General features: G+C 40.4%; 1 protein-coding gene across 2 annotated transcripts; it reads left to right on the forward strand.

Annotated features, from left to right (window-relative positions):
* The first annotated feature begins 2,342 nt into the window (after window positions 1-2,342).
* Window positions 2,343-23,587, forward strand: Ppp1r17 (protein phosphatase 1 regulatory subunit 17). Of its 2 annotated transcripts, XM_045136207.1 has the most exons (8): window positions 2,343-2,424; window positions 2,619-2,702; window positions 3,087-3,252; window positions 8,664-8,793; window positions 13,541-13,693; window positions 14,958-15,110; window positions 21,563-21,630; window positions 23,022-23,587. In XM_045136207.1, exons 4-8 carry the CDS (start codon window positions 8,700-8,702, stop codon window positions 23,061-23,063), a joined length of 510 nt encoding a protein of 169 aa, XP_044992142.1. In that variant the 5' UTR covers window positions 2,343-2,424; window positions 2,619-2,702; window positions 3,087-3,252; window positions 8,664-8,699; the 3' UTR covers window positions 23,064-23,587. The 2 variants fall into 2 exon arrangements, with proteins under 2 accessions (XP_044992142.1, XP_004652815.1); XM_004652758.2 differs by lacking the exon at window positions 23,022-23,587 and having other exon boundaries at window positions 21,563-21,642.

Here is a 23,587-nt window from a genome sequence, read left to right on the forward strand (position 1 = left end):
ATGAAAATATATTAGTATAAAGCTATTTACCACTCAGCACCCAGAAGGAATAGAGCCAGATCCCAATTCAACCATACATCAGGGGCATTTCAGCCCTGCAAATCATGTCATGGACACGGTGACTCCTTGAACTCATGCTGGGGTGCTGCAATGACAGTCTGTGACTTCACCAGCACACATATGCAGTTGTTGTTTAGAGCTCTCAGAGGTATACATTTACATTACCATCTGCCATCTGATTTGCTGTTTACATCTGTCTTAAAAGGGGGCAGTGGACATGATCAATTAAAGGGTGATAGAAAGACCTGGAGAATAAAAATCCACAGCATCAACTTGAACTTGGGAGAAGTGCATATAGCTGTCTAAAGTAGTAATTCATACTATTTCCCTTTGAAAAATATTTCCTCTTAACTGTAGAAAATTAGATGATCAATGAGTTTATAAAAATCCAGAGGCTGGAATATCTTAAAATCATTCAGCTCTGAAAAGTCTGAGATATCTCATGCTTTTAAGGTAATTTGTTGCTAAATTCTATTTTGTTAAAACTAAAAGCCTCTGCTTTATGAAGGACTCCATTAAGATGTTACAAAGACAAACCTAGGGTGTAGGGAGATGGCTCACCAGTTAAAGGAGCTTGCTTGAAAATCTTGTCAGCTTGGGTTCAATTTTCCAGCACCCATGTAAAGCCAGACCCAAGAAGTGATGACTGTGTGTGGTGATCATTTGCAGTGACAAGAAACGACACCCTGGAGCAGGAATGTGCACATGCACATATGTACGCACATACACAATTAAAAAGAAAATTAAAACAAAAAAAGACAAACCACAAATTAAGAGAAAATATTTGCAAACTAAATTCTTGATAAAAGACAAGTGCATAGGATTTTAAGAATTCAACAATTAAAAAAAAATCAATCCCATTAGCAAGTAAGCAAATAGAGACACATTACACAAAGAAAACAACAAGATAACAACACAGGGACTTATGCTTAACAGCATCGTCCATTTAGGGACAGCAAGTTAAAACACAGTGAGGCATACTGCACACCTGTAAGAACAGTCTGTAGAACAACAGTGCTGACATGAAGGCTTAGAGGGACTAGAGCATTTACACATGGCTTTGGGAGTGGGAATACTGTAGTTGCTCAATGCTATAAAAATTAAACATGTGATTGCCAGAAACTGTACTTCTGGGCACTAATACAAGAGAAATGAGAGATGGCGTTCATACAAAAGCCTCTACACAAATGTTCACAGCAACTTTATTTTTTTATTTATGTATTTTTGCAATAGCTAGACACTGGGAACAGTCCAGACATTCTTTTGTGAGTGAATAGTTAGACACACTACTTAGCACCACAGAATACTACTCAGTAATAAAAAGGGATAAATCATTAGTGCAGGCAACCACCTGAAGCAATCTCCAGAGATTAATACTGAATGAAAAAGCTAGGCCAAAAAACATTTTATTGTCTTATTCCATGTTAATGGCATGTTTAAAATCACAATATCATAGACGTGTAGGAACATGTGGGTAAGTGGGTGATGGGTGTGCCTCCATCAGGACCTGGTAAGGGAGATTTTTGATGGTGGAAAAATATTCTGAACATTACCATATGAATATCATTCAGTGGTTCTGAGATTCTACTAGTTTTATGAGATGCATCCACTGGGGAAAACTGCTTAACGAAGGTTTCCTCTGTATTAATTCTTCAAAGTACAAGTGAATCTACCATTATCTCGAAAAGATTTCATGTAAAATGAAGAATTTAAGCATTTGGGAAAGAAATGTATATCCTCTACTCATTTGGAATGAAGATGATAATACTATTAGAATGACCAGCAAGGCCGTTCAAAGATGTCAGGCAGTTGGGAGCAGAGGGCTGCTTCCAGATGTTCTTTCTTTGGTATCTGAGTCTTCCCTCCCAGACAGGAGCATTGCCTTTTGTCAGTCCCCATCTTTTTTTTTTCCAGGAGGTTCCAAAAAGAACCCATTAAAGTTCACCAGACAAGGAAGCTCCCTCCTTGATAAACTGATTATGGCATCTGAAGACATTGTAACAGCCCTAGGAGTCAGCTTCATGTCAAATGTGCTATTCTTCCAGCCTTGTTATTTGGGACGCTGACAGATGAAACAGAGGTATGAATCAGCATTGCATTAGTAGTAGATAGTTGAAGCCAATGATTGGCTGCCTGAGGCCTGCATTGCATAGTATTTTGGGAAAGAAAGGAAGCAATATGAATAGTAATTACATGGCTTCTGTGAACATGTCTTGTAGGCATCGTTCACTGTTCTCTGGGATGCTGCTGGGTCTCAAGCCTTCTAGTGTCTGTGCTTTCCTGAATGGACCACCTAGTCAGATTCTACTGCCCTTCGTGCCCAGCTAGAAGACTATAGGCGTCTGCTCCTCCTCAATGCAGCAGGTTCAGTAAGCTGCTAAGATTTAAACCCCTCCTCCTCACATGGCGTTATGTCAACCCTTTACCCTTGCTTAGTCACCCTCTGGTCCCAAGCCTTTGATGGAGTTCCTTTGAAAGAGCACATTTTTCCTGGCCTCTACCTTCCAAACTATGCTCTCTTCTGCTTTATGCTATTTGAAATGTTCTCTGATTGGCAGCCTTGCAAAGTGATTTGCTGGATTCAAAGCCTTGCCTTGCTGTTTACTGGTACTGAGACCTTAAGCAGATGATTTAACCACTCAGTAAGTACACAGGAGCATTAGTATTATGTAAATATCAGAGAATGCCACTATTGTTATTCTTTTTGCATTGTGATGTTATTCTAAGAGACAGCAGGGTGGGTGAAAATGCTCTGAACTTGAATGTCAAAATGTGCTGTGGCAAGCTGAGGAAACTTTGTACCTCAGTTTCCATATTTGCAACGTCAGACAAAAAAGAACAATTAACCCTATTGCTGGATGTTTAGGGGATTCAAGGATGTAGTTTTGTCTATATTTCTCTGGTATTCATACCAATAGCTCAAAGCAGGACTCTAAATATTTTATTTCTGCACTGTATAATTATTGCTGTGGCATGCAAGAATGACCAAGTTAGTTCTCGTTCTTTGTCCATCCCCTTTGCCCTAGTGCTTGAGAAATGGAGCATCTCCCTGGCAACAGCACCAGCTGGTCCCTAGATAAGAGGAGCTGGAAGCAGGCAGCAGCAGCCACTGTGCAGGAGAGAGGCCCCAGCATCTGTAGTGTGAAGCAGTCCCTCGCCTCTGCCTTCTTAGCCTGCAGCTTGCACTGATTGGTAAGTGCTTTGAATTTCCACCCTAGCAGCTTTGTGGTGAGAAGAACAAGTTTCCAGTAACTTACAGCTTTTCTTGTGATTGTTGGGACAAAGCAGTGGCTGGTGGCATGGGGCCTGTTCTTTATGGAACAAAGCTAGGCTGGGTCTAGGTGGGGCAGATAAAGTCACCACTTTCATGTGACTTTTCCAAGGTTCTGAATTCTGTGAGAGTCCATATCTCCCAAACAAATCTGTAAAGTTTTGAGATGAGCATGTATCTGGGCATTCTCATGGTACGGGGTGCCTTAGCTTTCAGGGCTGAGCAAAATGGGCTCTCACAAATCATCTCCATGCCCAGATTCAAATCATAGTCACTGCTTCAGGAATGCTGCAAGTTAATATGTGATGCTTTGGAGCCAGAATTCAATCCTTAGTTTCAAAACAGAATTGACAGAGGTTATCAATTGTACATAGGCAGAGGGAATGCTAGTCAGATACTAAGGACAAAGTTTTTTTTAATTTATTGATCAAATAAAGCTAGACCTGACCTGATAGGAAGATATTCTTTAGAATGTCATGTGGCTGAGAGTACACTCACTCCTGAGAGACAGTGTTACTAGTTTCCCAGGTCTGGACACAACTGTTCTGCTTTTGGTTTGTGCCATACAGTGTTCTAACCTCATTGTCAACTTCAGGAATGGGACAAGGAGATTATTCTGACAACCAATTAAAATACAGGAATTACAATTACAGGGACAAAAGGCATCTCCATTCATGAAAGGGTTAGTGTGTGCAGGGGTTCTGGGCCCATGCTGTGCATAGATTGTACTGTGAACTGTCTCAACAACCCTGGAGAATAGCCACTGACACCACAACTTTACAGATGAGAAAGCTATCAGCTCTCAGTCTTTTGGCTAAGATCAAATATACAGATGTGTAAGTTAGCTTGGAAAAGTATCACATAGCTCCCCCAAACTCCAGGACAAGTGACCAAGCATTTATTTCTGCCATGGGTTCCCTCACAATATCATAGGCTGATAGCTGGTGGGGAGCCATTTTCTTACCCATGAGTTAAGTTATATATCTTTATATACAACTAAGAAACCTATATAGTCTTAAGAGAAAAGACAAAGTGGCAAATCAGCTTTGTACTACAAACTGGACTGTAGAGCCATCACTACTGACCTGTGAAATAGAAACTAGCCTGGATAAGCGCAGCTGCCCTCAGCAAACATGTCCTCATTGCCATAGGCTGCACAGATATGCTGGCCCTTTGCCTTTCGGTAGCTCACTACATTCCTTCCCAAGCACCTGGCTTCCTGATGCCTGCAGTTCCTATTCTCAAAAGATCAAGTGAAGGTTGTCATGTGTACTGGCTGTGTACTGTGACTTCAGTTTATAGATCATCTCTTGCATTTATTAATAAGTATTTCTATGAAAAAGAAGAGGTTCTGTCTCTTGTGGAAAGGATCAGTAAGGGGATTATATGAATTAGCATCTGGAGTCCTGAAAACCTCTCCAAACTGTAAACCTACATCTCTTGGTCTACTGTACATGCTTCATGGGCCACCCACATTCTCTCAAAAAAAAAAAAAAAAAAAAAAACAGTGAAACAGTTCAGGTCCAGTCTTATCTTTTCTAATTGACAAATCTGAAAGGCAGAGTTGTGTTGTTGTTAATGAAGTTCTCTATAAACTCATTCAGTGGAAAACCGACAAGAGAGGACATGCTGTTTAAGTGGTCTGTCTTGTCCATCTTTTAAAAAAGTTGGTGTATGTATGTGTGGGGGATGTACATGTGTGTATGCATATTCATATGTGTGTGGGCATACCTGTGGGGGTACATGCAGACACACTTTTGCGTGGAAGTCAGAGGTAGACTCCATTGTCTGCCGCAATTGCTGTCTAGCTTGTTTATTGAGACAGGGCCTCTCACTTAACTTGCAGCTCGCTGATCTGGAAGTCTAGCTAGCCAGTCTGCCCTGGGGATCCACCTATGTCTGCTCCCTAAGCACTGTGATTACAAGCACTGGCCTTCATGTCTGGTATTTATGTGAGTGCTAAGAATCCGAGCTCGTGTCCTTAGGCTTGGGCAGCAAGGACTTTGTCCACTGAAACATCTTCTCAGCCTTCATAGTCCTTTATTTGGCTACAGAAATAATGCATGTGATTGCTGGGGCTTCTGGAGGCCTGTCCCGGAAGGAGAGGCTTACATAATGAAAATGTTCTCATTTCCACAGCACATTGGGCTTTAGGCTGGTTAGAGAAGGTGGGTGATCCAATATTGCAATCAGAAGTCCCAGTCTTATCACTGAACAAAAATTAAAATTCAGAGACCATGCTGAGCTACTACAAGGCAAAAAAAAAAAAATGATAAAGAAGGCATGAAGCATTGTAGTAGAGACAATATTTGAAACTTTCCTCAAGTTTAGGTATACATTAATAAGGACCTGCAAAGGCCCTAGCTTTTTGTATGGAATCTGAAGACCCATGGGTTTAGGTTTTAGGTTTGAAAAAAATGAAACCAATGCTTCAGAAACGTTGGGGAATGCTGGGAGAGATGATGGGTCTTCCATAACAAGGACAGTGCCCCTTTCTGAATCCTTCCAGGCATGGAGAATGAACTAAAAGGCGAATGCATGGGTGTCAGGATAGCGTTTAGGAGGTAGAAATGCTCCATCTTTGTTCAAGAGTTAGATGGACTCATGTCTTACAGTGGTTGCCTCTTAAAACACTTTTTCCTTTGAGGATGGAATGGAGAGTAGGGCTGAGACTCCCCACCCAACAGGCAGTGCAGTGACAACAACCAATGACACTAAACTCTAAATAGCTCTCTCCTCCTCATGCTAGCTCTTGTCTTTATTTGAAGATTTCCTGAGAAGCAGGTCATAAAATCATCCAAGTTAAAGTGTCTTATAATCCTCTGGGAAAAACATGTCTGCCAAACATAGTTGTAATGTAAAATCCCAGATCTTGAAATCATCCCCCAGCTCCCAACCAAACAGTCTCAGAGATACATCACCATCATTCTTTTCATCACACTGGTTGAAAATAGTATTGTTTCCTCTATAGGCAAGACAAAACGAACTGTCTTGGGGAAGGACACATGTCAGATTTGTGATGAATCACTGGTAGCATCAGTCTGTCCAGAATGCTGAGATTAAAAGCATGTGTCACCTCGTGCAGAAGTGAGAGATACACAGAGAAAGAGGGAGAGAGAGAGAATGGGTGTGCCAGGGCCTCCAGACACTGACAATGAACTTCAATTGTGTGAGCCACTTTGTGGTTCTACGTAGGTATTGGGAATCAATCTTGGGTTGTTAGGTAGGCCTTGCAGACAAGTGCCTTAACTGTTCAGCCATCTCTCCAGCCCCAGTAAATTTAATTATAGCATTAATAGTTTCTAAAATTAGGCCCATACTTGCTTTTGACCTGTATTTGCTCTCACTGCAATTTAAGATTTAGTACCTTCCTCAAAGTCATGTAACATTTTACATAAAGATATGAGATTAAATTTAAGTCTACTAACTGAAAAACCTAGGTTCAAATTAAATAACTAGAATTTGGATATATGGTATATATGACTTAAGAACAAAGAGAAGCTTGCTTTAGGTTGTAGAGGGGAGGAAAACTATGCTAGACAACAGGAAGTAGGCAGTATGGGCCTGAGTCTATGCAATGACTGATTGCAAATGGAAAATGAATGGTAAATCAGTGTGAGCCCACTAAGCCTCAGGTTTTCTTCTATAGGATAAACAGTTTGAACAGATTCCCCATTCAGTGATTTTCAGCACATCAGTGACTAGGGCCATTACTCCCCAGAGAGAGGGAATATTGGCTTAATGAGTCTACATTTGAGGCTTTGAGGCTGCCACTTTTTCTTGAGATCTCGGCATAGAACCCACTCCTGGATGACATTCCCATAGCTCTCCTTTTTTTTGTTTAATTTTATTTATTTATTTGAGAGTGACAGACAGCGAGAGAGAGAAAGAGGCAGAGAGAGAGAAAGAGAGAGAATGGGCACGCCAGGGCCTCCAATCACTGCAAATGAACTCCAGATGCATGTGCCACCTTGTGCATCTGGCTTACTGGGGAATGAAGCCTCAAATCAGGGTCCTTAGGCTGCACAGGCAAGTGCTTAACCGCTAAGCTCTCTCTACAGCCCCATAGCTTTCCTTTTTACAAACACTGAGAAAGGGGGCTGCCTATGCAGGGGTAAGAAGGTTTCAAGGAGTTGGGACTCTCTTTGCATATATTAAGAACAATGGTCTGAATTGATATCTACTGAAGTCACTCATACAGTCTTCTCAGAGTGACACTAAAAGCTAGACTTAAGTGATCAGCTAATGGCCCCATCTGCTGTACAATGATCTCAGCTCATGTGAGAAGCAGAGAACAGCAGCTTAGTCCTCAAAGGCAGCTTAGTTTAACTCATTCTAGGAGTTTGAAATGTCAGTACTGCTGGTCTGTGGTTCATATGCAGGTCACAGGCCAGGGGCTCTCACAAGAAGAGGATCAGCTGGTTCATTTTAACCTTATTCATTTCTCCCTCTGGCTCCATTCTTGCTATTGTGGGAGACAAGTAATAAATTATCAGACAAGAACTCAAGAAGCACACTCTAATGAGGATTTACTATAAATCTCAGATAATGCACTTCTCATCCACCCCAGACATATATCCATACTGGATTTGAATCTTCCTGGTCAATGACTAACTAATAGCTGTGGAAAAATGGATTTGTGGTACAGGAAAGATAGGGATATTGGGACTGGAGGACACTTTCTTTCATGCCAAAAGTCCCTTAGAAGAAAATGCTAAAAAAATCCTTTGGGACAGTTTTCCATCTGCTATGTGTCTGCCATACTACAGAAAGGGAGATGGTTGTATTATCTTATAATTATAATAACAGTAGGAAATCAGAAGCCTAGTTAAATTTGGATCCAGGAGATTCAATTTATCATGAAGAGATGAATGCCTAGTAGATGTTTGTGAACTAGATTTTGATCTAACTTAAGTAATAGACATGTGATTAGATAAGTGAACATGCTGAGCTTCAGTTTCCTTATTTGTGATGTGGGTATAATCATATTTTGCAAAACTCAACAGAATATATACATGATGCTTGATGGAAATGTTCTGTAACTCTTAACCAACTCATTTTTAATTCAGACTTCATATGCACCTATTCTGGAAACCATGAGTAGGCAAATAACAAATATATGCCAATCACTGACAAACATGTATGTATGTGGCTCATTTGATTTTGTCTTGCTTTGTAAACTTAGCAGCTAAGAATAACAAGCTGACTTGAAACATGGGAATGAATTGGAAGCATAATAGTGACCACCTGGTAAATATGTGTGCTGTATGAATGAATGGATGAATGAATGAACAGAAGGTATACTTATAGACTATATCTTAAATTTCTATAGTTCTGGGAAAGAAACACATCCACCCAGGCTCCTTTGATGATGTCCACCAAGATGACCACTGAGCCAGTGCAGCCACAGGAGCTTTCAGAAGACAGGCTGGACAAACTAGACCCTCGTTGCAGCCACTTAGGTAAATGCTTCATTGGAAATGTCAGTCATGGAAGTCAGAAGGAGGGTTCTTTGCCATCCTGTGTTCAGGCAAGAGAGGCAGTGGGTTCCCTTGAAACCCGATAGCCTGTACCTTCTGGTGACAGCCAACACCAGATGGACAGGAAAGTAGCCATGAAGCTATGGGGCTTGCCATGAAAATATTAGCTGAAACCCTGGAGAGAAGTCTGATAAAGTGTCAGAAAGACAGAGAGGCATTGTCCTCTTTTCTGGGCCTGACATAATCCAGGCAGAGCATTTTTGAGGCAATAAATGGAATGTGGCAATATAGCTTGTTTCCAGTATTTTCCAGCACACTTGCACCCCATGTGCAGTGCCAATAAAATATTTCAAATACCTCTCCTTGCCTATCAAGACAGAATTTTAAATAGCATTTTTCTGCTTTATTGTCAATCTGTTTCCTTTCCAGAACTGACTTTTTGCATAACCTTTGTAATGAAAATACCAGAAACATTTCTGCCTCTTCCCATTTCTAAAAATGAGACACTCAGACTTTTGATTGATGGGCCTTTTGCATATTCATGACCCTTGTTAATGCCTTGCCTGGTTATGACTTCCCATTGTCTCCCTTCTCCCCAATTGTCTTCAAGATACTTTATATTCAGGTTTTCTCCAAAAAATGAGGAAAAGTGCAATTGAAGTGAAAGTCAACATTGAAGCAAATGTCTTGCTCTCAGTACTATATGCTGAGAATCACCTTGGGTGAGAATGGTGGTCCACCCATAACAGGTAAATAACCACGCTGTGCAGTGCCTATTCTGAGCAACATTCATTCAATTGATACCAATGCTGCGTACAATGTGAGGATAAATTAACCACTCTGTGATAACAGATTTTCAGAATTGCATTTTAAGCCAAATATAAAGAGTTATTAGTTCTGAATGAATAATCAGTACATTTCTAACCTTCTTAACCAGCCATTTAAGCCTCAGTTTCCAATCTGCAACTACAAGACTAGCTAAGGCTTTGTGTGGGAAATAAATAAGGCAATGTTTTTGAGAACAGCATTTATATTGAGCAGTTGGCAATGCATAGGTCCCAATAAGCTAGAGTATCCCACAGGCTAGAGTGATATAAAAGCACCTTTTAGGGCCAGAGGGATGGCTTAGTGGTTAAGGCATTTGCCTGCAAAGCCAAAGGACCCAGGTTTGATTCCCCAGGACATACATTAGCCAGATGCACAAGGGAGCGCACATGTCTGGAGTTCATTTGCAGTGACTAGAGACAATGGAGTACCCATTCTCTCTCTCTCTCTCCCCCTCCCTCTTCCTCTGACAAATAAGTAAATAAAATATTTAAAATCACCTTTTATATAGTCGGGCTCAGCTAAGTCTCCCCTTGACTCCTTTTCTTCTGTATGAAGCGCGATGCACAGAGTATGACTCAGAACACGTTTATCAAATTATCAAACTCTCCGGGGTAAAAAAGTTATTATTGTGAAATATGGTAGTTGAATATGGTAACATCTGCTTTTATTTTGATTATATAATGATAATTTTTGATGATACAGGCATAATGTTGTGTGGTACTAGGTATTTCTAATGTAGCCTCCTGAAACATGATGAATATTCCGAAACAAAAGATCTTTCCAACAGACTATAATCAACTTGAAGGCAAGAATAATATCTTATGTTTTATTTCAAGAATCTAATAAAAGACCTGAGATATACCAGTAGCTTTAATAAATATTGTTTGACTAAATAAATGAATGACAGGGTTATGTCTAGATCCACTGAAGTGAAAAGATTTCAGATATTTAACTATCAGTGTTTTAAATAGATTAACTTCACAATTTTTTCTAAAGGCAGATAGAAGGGAAAAGAAAAAGGAAGAAAAGGAAGAAGCCAGATGTAGTTATGCACACTTGTAAAATTGAGGCAGACATATCACAAGTGTTCAAGACTTGTCTGGGTTACAAAGGGAGATGCTATCAAAAAGAAAGGAAGTGGGGCTGGAGAGGTGGCTTAGCAGTTAATGTAATTGCCTGTAAAGTCAAAGGGCCTCAGTTTGATTCCCCAGGACCCACGTAAGCCATATGTACAAAGGTGGCGGTGACACATACATCTGGAGTTTGTTTGCAATGGCTCTATTCTCTCTCTCTCTCTCTCTCTCTTTCTTTCTCTGTCTCAAACAAATAAATAAATAAAATCTATAAAGAAGAAGAAGAGCCGGGCGTGGTGGCGCACGCCTTTAATCCCAGCACTCGGGAGGCAGAGGTAGGAGGATCGCCATGAGTTCAAGGCCAACCTGAGATGACAGAGTTAATTCCAGGTCAGCCTGGACCAGAGTGAGACCCTACCTCGAAAAACAAAACAAAAAAAGAAGAAGAAGAAGAAGAAGAAGAAAGGAAGGAAGGAAGGAAGGAAGGAAAGAAGGAAGGAAGGAAGGAAGGAAGGAAGGAAGGAAGGGGAAAAAAGAAAGAATGAGGGCTGGAGAGTTGGCTTAGTGGTTAAGCGCTTGCCTGTGAAGCCTAAGGACCCCGGTTCGAGGCTCGGTTCCCCAGGTCCCATGTTAGCCAGATGCACAAGGGGGTGCACACGTCTGGAGTTCGTTTGCAGTGGCTGGAAGCCCTGGTGCGCCCATTCTCTCTCTTGCTCTCTGCCTCTTTCTCTCTCTCTCTGTCGCTCTCAAATAAATAAAAATAATAATAAAGGCGTGTGCCACCAGGCCTGGCCAAATTAAAGAAAGAAAGAATGATGCTGGAGAGATAGCTTGACAGTTAAGGTGCTTGTCTCTGAAGCCTAAGGATCCAGGTTTGATTTGTCAGAACCTACATAAGGTGCATGTGTCTGGAGTTTGTTTGCAGTGGATGGAGGCCTTGGTGTGCCCATTCTCTCTCTATCTGCCTCTTTCTCTCTCTCTTAAATAAAGAAATAAAGTATAAAAGAAAGAAAGAAAAGGGGAAGGGCAGGATGGAGAAAGGATAAAAGCAAAAAGAAATAAAAAAATCAAAAGAAAAGAACTAACAGGAGTCAAGAAAGACAGAAAGAGGACAGAGCTGAAAGATCAGCTTAAGCTCTAAATTCCCCATATTCAGGCTATAATTAAGAGTTTTTAGAGATGGCTCCTTATATTCAAACACACATTCAACAAATATTTTTTCGTTGTTGCTAAATAGATAAAAAAACAAGATACTGCATCTAAAGATGGGAGAGGGCAGGAGAGATGGCTTAGTGGTTAAGCACTTGCCTGTGAAGCCTAAGGATCCCAATTCGAGGCTCGATTCCCTAGGACCCATGTAAGCCAGATGCACAAGGGGGGGCATGCATCTGGAATTGGTCTGCAGTGGTTGGAAGCCTTGGCGTACCCATTCACTCTCTCTCTCTCTCTGCCTCTTTCTCTGTCTGTCACTCTCAAATAAATAAATAAAAATAAAACAAAAAATTTTAAAGATGGGAGAGAAGGCACAGACATTATGAATTTATTGTTCATTAAAGATATAACCTGAGAAAAAGTGCTGTAAAATCCAGAAACTGAGAAAGAACTGCTAGGGCTGAGTTTGACATGGAAAGACTGACAAGGATAACTTCCCTGGGTCTAGTGGAAATTTAGGGGCTGAGCACAATGGAAAATTTATTGAACACACAAAACATATCATATATAACACACACACACACACACACACACACACACACACACTCACACACTGATCTTCCCCACTTAAGATAGTGAAAGAATATTAAAGTTTCAAGAAACTGAGGGCCAAGTCTCAAAATTAGCAAATGAGAGCACCAGGATTTGAATTCAGATTAGTTCAACTCCCATTCCATATGCATTTATTGGAGAGAGGTGCAATTAAGAAAAGAATGGCAGAAAGCATGTGATCTTTAGCACCAGGAAGACTGGAGCAGGAGAAAAATTATTACAGAACCATGAACTAGGGCTTGAACAATGTCTCAGAAGGGCAAAGGAGAACTGAGCAGACCATGGCATCAGGGTGTACAGTAGACATAAGAAAGGCTTTCTGGGACCAAGTGAACAAATTGGAGTTACCAACTATCATAATTTCTCTCTTTATTTTTTTTTTCAAGGTAGGGATTCACTCTAGGCCAGGCTGACCTGAAATTCACTATGTAGTCTCAGGGTGGCCTTGAACTCACAGCGATCCTCTTAACTCTGCCTCCCAAGTGCTTGGATTAAAGGCATGTACCACCACACCCAGCTAAACCCATCATAATTTCTGATGACAGGAGATAGAAGCCAGCTTCAAAAGTTCTGGTGAGATTATGATAGGGGATAAAAGAAGATCTAGAGTTTGTATGTTGCAAAGTCAGAGGGCAAAAGTGGGGGTACACTGTGGTTTATCAGAAGTTGGCTGGACATACAGATGAAGCAAGTTAGGCACTAACTAAGAACTCTAGTGAAATATTCTATGAGTCTTGGGTTCCCCCTGGCCTGTGGGTTTCTAAGGAGAGCAGAGAAAGTCTTGAACAAAGGAAATTAAACATTTGGAACAAAGACCCACTCACCCTTCAGAAATTTAAGTCAAATTCATTCTGTAGCTGGCCTGGCCATGCTTTTCTGTTTTTCATTCCCTTGAATATTGATTCCTCAAGGATTGATTCTTTAATGGAAGACTTGTGGACTAAGTACTTCTGTCTTCAGACCAAATGACCTACATCTGTATCATCATGTGTACTTAGAAACCAACTAATTTGTGACTGGATCCTTATTCATATTTATTCATTTTCCTATCCTTTCAAAACCAGATGATCTTTCAGACCAGTTCATTAAGGATTGTGACCTTAAAAATAAGCCAAGAAAAGGCGAAAATGAGCAGACCACCCTGAATGTTGAGTCAGATCAGAAAAAACCGAGGAGGAAAGATACACCTGCACTGCACACCCCACCATTCATCCCAGGTAAGGGAAAAATGAAGTTGGTCTGTGCAACTAAAAGGTGCACCTGCTACCAGGATGCATTTGTCTTCAAAACTTTCTAACTAGATATCTGAATATTTAAATTCTAAACTATCAGTGCCATAGTGCAGTGCCATGTGCAGAATGCAACATAGGCTTTTTTAGTCGCTGGTAGTGGAAGTGAGTGACAGAGGAGGTGTGCTATGCTCCAGACAAGCACGGACACAGGGTGAGATTTGACGTAGTCAATTTGCAGTGAACAAGGTTTTCACAAGCTTCCTAAATGACCATGAACTTCAATATTCAGCATGCATGGAGGAGGGACATAACAGAGAATTGCTGGGGAAATCCATAAGGGACCTGGTTCCATCAGTCCTGGGTGTCACCTGACCCAAGGGAAGGCTAAAATGCCCAGTAGTAAAACAAAGGAGTCAGAGGAACAGCTCGCCTCTCTCTATTACACCCTTGAACATGACACATGATTATTATTCTCAGTTTGATTTTGTTTTGTTTCTTCTTCTTCTTTACCCTTAACCAATCACTTCATGTACTTTCTGCTATACCACACTTTAATGGATACCAAACATGAAAAACAGATCTATTGGAGAAGAAACTTTCAGATGTATGAGAAATAACAGCAGCAAATACTCAGGTGAAATATGGAGTAAGAAGTAACATCATAATTACACAAAATTCTTAGTGAGCTAAAGGACCATAGTAGCTGAGTCTGGGTAGTAGCAAACTGTGGGAAAGTTTATTAAAAAAAGGCTATTTTAAAAGAATGACTAAGTGATGGTTAGGAATTTCCCTGATACAATAGAGAGAGAGGCAGACAGGTGATAGAGGGTGGAGGTGGAACAATCACCAAGGTGTCCAAATAGAAGTGTGTAAAATATGGCTTGAGGACAGCAGACAGTCCTCTCTGATAAAGAAGGGCAAGCTTTAGGGAAAGACAAGTCCAGGTTCTATCTCTTTATTAGTGGAAAGAAATCAAGTCTATTTCTTTGCTTCACTTTTCTGATATTGGTGATAATGGTGGTAATATTAAATGCCTCAGGCTAAATTAAATAATCAAAACCCCTTCTACTACAGGCTATGGTTTCAATAAATACTACTATCAGGAAACTTATTTTATTTTCTTAAAGAAAGTTTTGAAAGACTATATTGTCTTCCTGGTACATGGTACCAGGAATATATATTGACAGTCCTTCATGAAGATATGTGCATTTGTTTCTGTTTCTTTCTCCCCCCACCCAACCCAATGCAGGAGTGATTTCAGAACATTTAATTCAAAGATGTGATGTTCCAGAGAGGTATCCAAAGGGCAAAATGATCCCAGAACTTCAGAACACTGACATGCAACAGAAAAAGCCAAGGAGAAAAGACACACCTGCCCTGCACATGCCTCCCTTTGCAGCAGGTAAAAGAGCTGGAACAGGACATTACAAGAGGATGAGAACAAGAAAGGGGCTTACCTTCTGGAGATGTCAGTTTTATGACTTTTTTCTTGACTCACCAAGCTGTGTCTTGTGCTCAAGAGCTCTGGGGAGGAGAATATTTACTGCTGCCTTTCAGGATTCTCTTCACTGGTAACTCCCCAGGGAATGCCCTGGAGGTAAGGGAGGTCCAAAGATTACTCCTGCTTCAGCAGGCTTGGTCACACTCACTAAGCCAGTGAAAAAGAAATACACTTCAGAGAGGTGGAGTGCCTGTTTCTCCATCTAACAAGAATTGGGCATCCTATAGCTGATGGTGGATTCTCCCCAAGTGTATGGACTAATTCTCAAAATGAGAGAGATAGAAAGAAAGAGAACTATGACAAAATATTGATAGCTATCTTAATATGTGAGCAATGCTCATAATTCACTCTGTAAGAGACTTGTTCCCTTTGTCCTCCTTGTCCTTCACGAGTAAGGGAGTAAGGGGAATAATAGATGCACACTCATGATCTCACTTTGAATCTATATGTGTATGTGTTTATATGTATGTGTATATGTTTGCATTTGAATCTGTGTTATAGATGGTTTTGTGAGAAGAATGGCAAGGGGAGGAATGTACTGATATTTACTGAGACTATTAAATGTTTTGCATGAGATTGATTGTGAATATCTAAAAGTTACATACTAAACACAAGTGAGTGGCTATTATCTTCACTTACAGATAAATGAGCTGAGAGAATTTAGTTGAATCTACTTATTCAGACCCTGTAAAGTATTTTTTACTTTGTGTGTGTGTGTGTGTGTGTGTGTGTGTACATACTATAGAACATGTGTGGAGGTTAAAGGACAACTTTGGGGTATTGATACTCTCCTTCCACTTTGTTGTTGATATTCTACCTTTGAAAAAGTCCATCTAACCATCCCATGAGCTTCAAGATTCTCCTGGCTCTGCCTCTCATTGCCATAAGCAAGTAGGGACTGTAGGGACCTCTTCCACTCTGCTTCTAGTTTAATGTGGGTGCTAGGGATACAATTTAGGTCAGCACATTTAAGAACTGAGCCATCTTGGTTGTTTGGTTGTATGATTGGTTGGACACACTATGAGATGACCAATTGAAAAGTAAATATGAAATAAAACACTGTCACATGGATGATCTGCAGCTTAGCTCCAACCCCATCTCCCATCCATCGTGTTTCATCATGCTGTGTTTCAAACTATGGGAGGCAGGAGTCACACTTTAAGAAGGATATAAAATATGACCAGTATAAAACTATATTTTCCATTTTCTTACTTTAATATAAAAAAAAAACAGAAATTGCTGAGAAGACATACAACAATCAGGAGCCCAATGATCCAGTCCTAAATTCCATGGGATTTCTGTTTTCTGCTCTTCCTCTCCTTTTCGTCTGCCTCTTCAACTCTTTAATCTCATTTACCTTCATATATTGCTTGTCACTTCCTGCATTTATGTCAAGTACATCAAGGTGAATGGGAAATGTGATCCCTCCTAGTTATGTTTAGTCAGCCATTCTCTGTCTCTTTTGACAGTCTCTCCGTCCTTCTCCCTCTCTCTCCTCCCTTTCTCATGATCTCTCTGCACACATGCATACACTCGCAGAGACTAGCCATTCTGAGCACTGACTAGATGCAACCTTTTGAGATAACACAAGTGCACTGAGTATACAGAAGCTTTAGGAAGATGTCTATCCTCAAACTATCTTCATTATTTTCCAAGGCCTTGGTACTGCAAAATGTCAATAATTATATAAGTTAACAGATAATCAAATGTCTTCTATAAGTAAATGCAGTGGAGATAAGTAAAGATAGGTAGAGATAAGAAACCTCTTAGCAATGGAATTTCACATCCTCATTAAGCCTGCTGACTCAAGAAACTTTCTTAAAAAATTTAGTTCTTTTCACTGGCCAATGAATGCTGCCTACCTTCCACTATTCATATCTTGAAAGAACAGTTTCTGTGTAATCAACAGTGTTTATCAAACATGGCAGTGTCTAGAAGAGTTGGAAGGATTTGAATACACAAAGGCTCTGGGAACATTGTGGAATTCCCTGAGTCAGCAAGTCTATGTAAGTATGCACAATGATAGGTATCTTGCATGATCCTAGCTGCTATTACCATATTAGCTGAAGTGCTTTATTTTTGAAGAGCCATTTAGTATCTAACGATTTCACAGTAATCAAAATGCTAGTTAAGCTGATAAGGGCAGAGCCTTTGGCAAAAGTTCAGAAAGACTCTCCATGGTTCTAATAAGGGTGTTGAAAAGAGCACACAGACAAATGCACTATAGAGATGTCTCCTCTCATTAGCCCTTGGCAAGTGGAAGCTGGACAAGAATTCATTCTTCTAATTCTCTTGCTAACCACCTCATTCCCTTAAGTTAATGAGCTTATCTGACAGGTCCAACTGCCAGAATGGCCCCTCTGTGTGGAGCCATCTGAGGCATCGCTGCCAGCTCCATGCTTGTTCCAACTTGGCCCCCAGTTGCCAGAACCCCAATCTTGGAGATTGTATGGCAGGGAGTGTTTGTTGTGATTGGTCAAATCCAGATAATCAAAGCCTATTTAAGAGAGAAAGAAATCCTTGGTTGACAGTGGTGGCAAAGAATGCAAGCAAAGTAGAGGAGAGAAAGAGCAGCTATAACATTGCAGAAAAGCAAGCTGGGAAACTTGTATGAATTGTGCATTTGGGTAGTTTAGGATAGGACTCATTTGAAAATGACATATTTCCATCCTGCTGGTAATAGAGTCTTCTCCATAGTGCAATTTATTAGGACAAATGGCACCTTTCTCTGGCTTCTCCACTGCAAAGGCACATGTCTTTAATGTGGACCAGCAGTTACACATGGTCCTCTGGGTATGATGTTGCTCTGAAATAGTTACACCAAGGTGAGTGCCTCTCAGAGACTCAGGACTGGTGGTCCTGGCCTTAAATATACCAAAATTTTGCAAGCAGCCAAGTTAACTAAATTTTGAAGTCTGTTCTATCCAGAAAGGAAGGAATTGGAAATAACTTTTGCTAAGTCCTTACTATATGCCAAGTCTTATGAGACGTTGTACACTTAGAGAACAATGAGGAAAGATGGCTATGTTTCTCAATGGTTCCTATAAAGTGAACAATGTTTCAGCAACAGTTTATAGAAGGTATCCTTGGAGCATTAAAGAATGTAGGTCTAAGGCTCTTTGTGTCATCATACCCTAGAAGAGATATAAATTTTACAGATAGATAAACAGACTCAGATTAAGTGAGTTGCTCAATGTTGAATGATCAGCAAGAGCAAAAGCTTTTTGGCTCTGGCACCTTCCTCCTTCAGTGACAGATCTGTTTTCAGAAGAGCAGAGCACCTGGAGGAGGCCACACCACACCAGTGTTTATCAAACTTGGGTCGTCCTCAAATCCTAAAAGAACCAGGAGCCAGAGTGCAGTGATGACATGTCCATGCTTCTCATCTAGAGCCTCACAAGCTGTCATGTTTACAGAAGTAAGATTATGAAGAACTCCTGTGCTAGTTTTCTGACAATAAAATGTCCATGAAAATCAACTTAAAATGAGGATAGCTTTATATCAGCTCATGGTTTTAATGCATGGACAATTTACTCTGATCCCTTAGAGCCTGTGGCAGAGCAGAACATTGTAGTGGGGAAAACATGGTGAAACAAAGTTGTTCACCTCATGGTGGCTAAGAAGCAAAGTGTGAAACAGGGAAAGGCCATGGTTCCAGTAAAGCCTTCCAGGGCTTGACCATATTGACCCAACTTCCTTCTGTTAAATCTACCTCCTAAAGGTTCAGGTTCTTTCTTCTGAAAATACCATCAGCTGCAATTCAGAACATAATGGCTCCCATCTATTTTTTATTACAAAACATTACACCTAATGTTTCAATATGTTAATATAAACAGCTAGCTCACTTTTGACTTAAAATAATCTCAAGCCTGGCATGGTGGTTTATGCCTTTAATCCCAGTACTCGGGAGGCAGAGGTAGGAGGATCGCCATGAGTTCAAGGCCACCCTGAGACCTCTTAGTGAATTCCAGGTCAACCTGAGCTAGAGTGAGACCCTACCTCAAAAAAATAAAAATTAAAAAATTATCTCATATGCCCTTGTTGACAGGATATTCTGCTTTGTGAAGGGCTACCCTTGATTGTTCAACAAGCTTCTCCTATTCTTGAAGTCCTCCTTTGACCCAGATTCTCTATGACTAGATTTCAAAGACACCCAAAGTAAAAAGTTTATTGGGACTTGGGAATATACAGGTTTTAACCAATTTTAAATTAATCAAAGTTTGAATATCCAAAAAGAATATAGTGAAAGTTGGAGGCTCAGCAGAACTAATTCTATGTGTTCCTGACATACCAACCTTAATTCCAAATAAAATCTAGCCCATTGTGCAGCTGTCACAAGAGAAAATATCTCCCACTGCGTTTCATAAGTGATTTGTGCAAAAGCTTATTAGCTTCAGCCAGACTCTTAAAATAGTTTTTTTTTTTTCCTCTAATAAATCCTAGCTAATTGGTAAAGAATGCATCTAAACAAACTAGGAATTGAATCAAATGCATTGTCATTAACTTGCTGCTGTTAAGTCGAGTCCAGGGCTGTAGGAAGGCCCCTGTGGTGCTCAGCCCCCCCTCAAGCTCAGGGCTTTAGGAGCTGCTTCCTAGACTGGATGGTCTCTAATTATGAGAGACAACAGTGCCAGGCTGCGGTGAGGAAACAGCACTGGGACAGAAGCAGAAAGAGAGAGGTTATAGAGGACTGGCCTTGAACCCAGATCCCTTTGTCCTCTTATTAAGATGACTATTTTGCACTTCCCAGGATGGGCAGAACTACCAGGTCTTTTTAGCTGGGTCACACTGGGCTGCTCAGCCCAGAAAAATCATATTCAGGACTGGAGAGATGGGTCAGTGGTTAAGGGATTTGCCTACAAAGCCTAAGGGCCCAGGTTCAAATTCCTAGTACCCACATAGGCCAGAAGCACAAGGTGTTTAATGCATGTGGAATTTGTTTGCAGCAGCTGGAGGCCCTGGTGTGCCCATTCTCTCTCTCTGTCTCTCTCTCTCTCTGTCTCTCTCTCTCTCACTCTCACTCTCACTCTCTCATACTTTCAGCTTCTCTCTCTCAAATAAATAAATAAAATAAATCTTTTAAAGAAAGACTGTATTCAAACTAAAGGAATTCCAACTTAGGGAAATGTATTAGGGGGTAATAGTGCTTACTGTACAAGCATAAAGACCTGAATTAGATTTGCGGAATCCATATTAAAAAGCCAGGGATGACCATATACACCAGAGAGAAGACAGTCACTGGAGCTTGCTGACCAAGCTATCAAGCTCTAGATTCAATGGGAGACTGTTTCAAGGAAGTAAGGTGGAAGAGCCATAGAGAAGGACATTCAATGTCCTCCTCTAAACCTCTGCACCTATGTGCACTGAGCACATGCATCTACACACATACCTACATACACCACAAGAACAAATACCACACTTACTGCTCATACACCAAAAAGAAAAATAAAGAGATTCAACTGTCTGAATTTCACAGACCAGCAAACTTTTAAAATAAAATATTGTGGAGTCAACATAGGAAGAGCAAGTTTTTATTTTGCACAAATAAAGATGCAAATAAATGTACTACTTAGCAGTTCTAAATTTTGTTTTATACAAAAGCTATTTTAATTCTCTAAGAAAGTAAAAGGATAAAGACCCAATCCAAGTTGTAGCCATAGAAGTATGTGAAAAACTCTCCTTATTTTCTCACTCTGCTGTGAACTATAGGAACTTTGTCAACTGACATTCAGAAACATCACGTTTAGCCCCAATTTTACTTTGTGAGGCTTACCAGTTCCTTTATAAAGGGAAAAGAAAATGGTAAATTATGGGGGGCACTGACATTTAATATTATTTATTTATTTATTTATTTATTTATTTGACAGAGAAAGAGGGAGAGAGAGAAAAAAAAATGGGTGCGCCAGGGCCTTAATTCCTAAGCCATCCCTCCAGCCTTGGCACTGACTTTTTTTTTTGCTGAGCATTTAACATTTATCTCATTCAATGAACACAATTCTATATTGCAAATTCTAGTGTCCTAATTTTGCATAAAAGAAAATTTGGGTGAGACACATCTTGTGACCCACTCAGATGAAGAGTGGCTGAAGTGGAACCCTCCTGCACGCATGTCGTCCATCCTAAGTGCTGGTTTGCAGCACCCAGGGGGCAGAGATGGCCTGTAGTTTCCCTTCTGCCCAGAATGGTGCCCTCACTGAGCAACACTACTGAACAAGTCCAACAGTCACCATTTCTCGTGGTGAGGACTCAGACGTTTCTGGGTTGCCATGCTCCTGGGCCCAGCACTGATTCTGAAAAGCTGTCTAATATTTTAATTAGAGGTTTTTAATTGCAGGCTGTGCTTTGTTTTGCAGGTGTGACTCTGCTCAGAGATGAGAGACCCAGAGTGATTATGGAAGATGATGAAAAGGATGGTGACAAGGTAGCTATTTAAAGATGTCTCCCCTGAGATTGCTTGTAAATAGGTTAGACTGGTTCCCTATGGTGTTCTAGAGAAAAAAAAAAAAAAGACTTTTCTCTGTTCCCATTTTGTCCTAGTCTGACTTAAAGATCAAGACACCTCCTCCCAGGAGATCCCACTGTTGCAGATCATTTATCACCTCTCTGTCTTTCTTCTTCCTTGACCCTGGTTTCTAGTCCCACTTCAGGGATTTTCATTTTCTGAGGTAGTGTGAAGGAAATTAATTTTTCCAAAATAGGAAGTCAAAGGAAGAACTCTGATATTTTGTTTTTGCATCTTCTGGATGAATCTATGGAGCAAAACAAATAGATGACCAGGATATGGTTTGTTGCTAATTTATCTGCTAGGCACAAACTGACTTATCATCCAAACACCAGCCTAACAGGTGCCCTGCAGCTGCTTGGATCAGAGAGAGCACTTGATCTCTAAGCATTGAGTTCTTTGCACAAACATAGTCTTTCATCTCCTCTACGACATCTTGAAGGCCCACCTCTAGTGACAGTCTAAAAATCCTTGTAACAGAAACCATAAAAGTGAACGTTCAAGTGAGAGGAGTTAGCCAGTCCTCCATGCTATGGCTGAAGATGCCAGAAGCAGAGAAGCTGGTCTATCTATTATTTTTTGCTTTTAAAATAACAGTTCTTAATCATGTTGCCCTGACATTTGTAAATTGTTTCACAAATGAGTCATTACTAATTATTGGTAAATACCAATATTTGTGAGGAACTTTATAAAAAATTAAGGCCAATTTTTGATTATTCTGATAGTTCTGAAATCTCATTTATTTTGACTCCAATACACTGTCTTGAAAAAGATGGGAAATTGTGATGTTAGCTAGTAAACAGAGGTCTGTACTCAGCTCTTGTCACAACCTTCAATCTGATACTTGTAAATGGCTTTATATGTGAACTTCATCCATCACGCAATAGACAAAGAAAAACAATAAGAATTACTAGAAGGAAGAAAAATAGGCAGCCCAATCACCTACCTGAAAAACTGGAAGTTCTGTATATACCCTGACTCAACAGTTATTAATTCCTTCTGCCTTTCTGCTTCCCTCACAAATTTGTGAAAGATGCAAGACTCTGCTGGGAATAAAGATACTTCTACATGCATGTATATGCCCTGGTGCATTTCTCCTATACCCTACTTAGTTAGAGAACAGAAGTTGCAAAAACATAAAACAAAAAAAAAAAAAACTGAAATGGTATAAAAAGCTTAAATTACATGTTAATGTATAAGAATCCAATCAAGGAAATTCATATAAAATTCTATATTTTCAGATTCTCTTGAAAAAGTCTTAAGAGATAGCAATCTGAGATCTAATTAGTACATACCCTTTACATTTGCAGCTAAGAACTAATGTTCTGAAGAAGGAACCCACGCTCCCCTGATTGCCATTTGCCCCATTCCAGCTGCTCACTCACTGATTTCACCCACCAGGCTCTGCTTGGAGTGAAGACCCCCATCCTAGCCCCAGTTATTTCCTTCCCTTTTGACTCCCATGCCTCGCTCCATTGTGATCATCTCAGTCATGGCTTTGGGAGACAGAAGACTGTGGCTATATTGTTGGTTAAGATAGAAAAAGGCCACTATAGGGTTTTTAAGTAGCCCGAAGCATTATAAGCATATCGATAATAATCATGACCCCAGCAGTTGTGCCAAGGGATTATCAGAGAACACAGATATATTCTTGTGTTAGATGTGCACATGGCACAGGCTTAGTTAGACCAAAAAGCCCTCATCATTTCTGGATTCCTGTGGTGAAGAAGAAGATGGGCTGCTTTATAAGCAAAGACCCTGGATTCCAACCCCAACTGTGTGACCCAGAAAGTCCCTGGACCTCTGAGTCTAATTCCCACCGTGATGATAAAGGTGATAGTCCTTATTTATCCTCCTTCATAATTTGATAATTAAA

Source organism: Jaculus jaculus, chromosome 16 (genome assembly GCF_020740685.1).
Source record: "Jaculus jaculus isolate mJacJac1 chromosome 16, mJacJac1.mat.Y.cur, whole genome shotgun sequence".
In the NCBI taxonomy this organism is placed as follows: Eukaryota; Metazoa; Chordata; class Mammalia; order Rodentia; family Dipodidae; genus Jaculus; species Jaculus jaculus.

Excerpts from the sequence above, each read along its gene's own strand:
- Ppp1r17 (XM_045136207.1), top strand. The coding sequence starts at position 8,700 with ATGATGTCCACCAAGATGACCACTGAGCCAGTGCAGCCACAGGAGCTT. Across the intron at positions 15,111-21,562 it reads CATGCCTCCCTTTGCAGCAG|GTGTGACTCTGCTCAGAGAT; the intron begins GTAAAAGAGCTG and ends TTTGTTTTGCAG. Across the intron at positions 21,631-23,021 it reads ATGAAAAGGATGGTGACAAG|CTAAGAACTAATGTTCTGAA; the intron begins GTAGCTATTTAA and ends TTACATTTGCAG.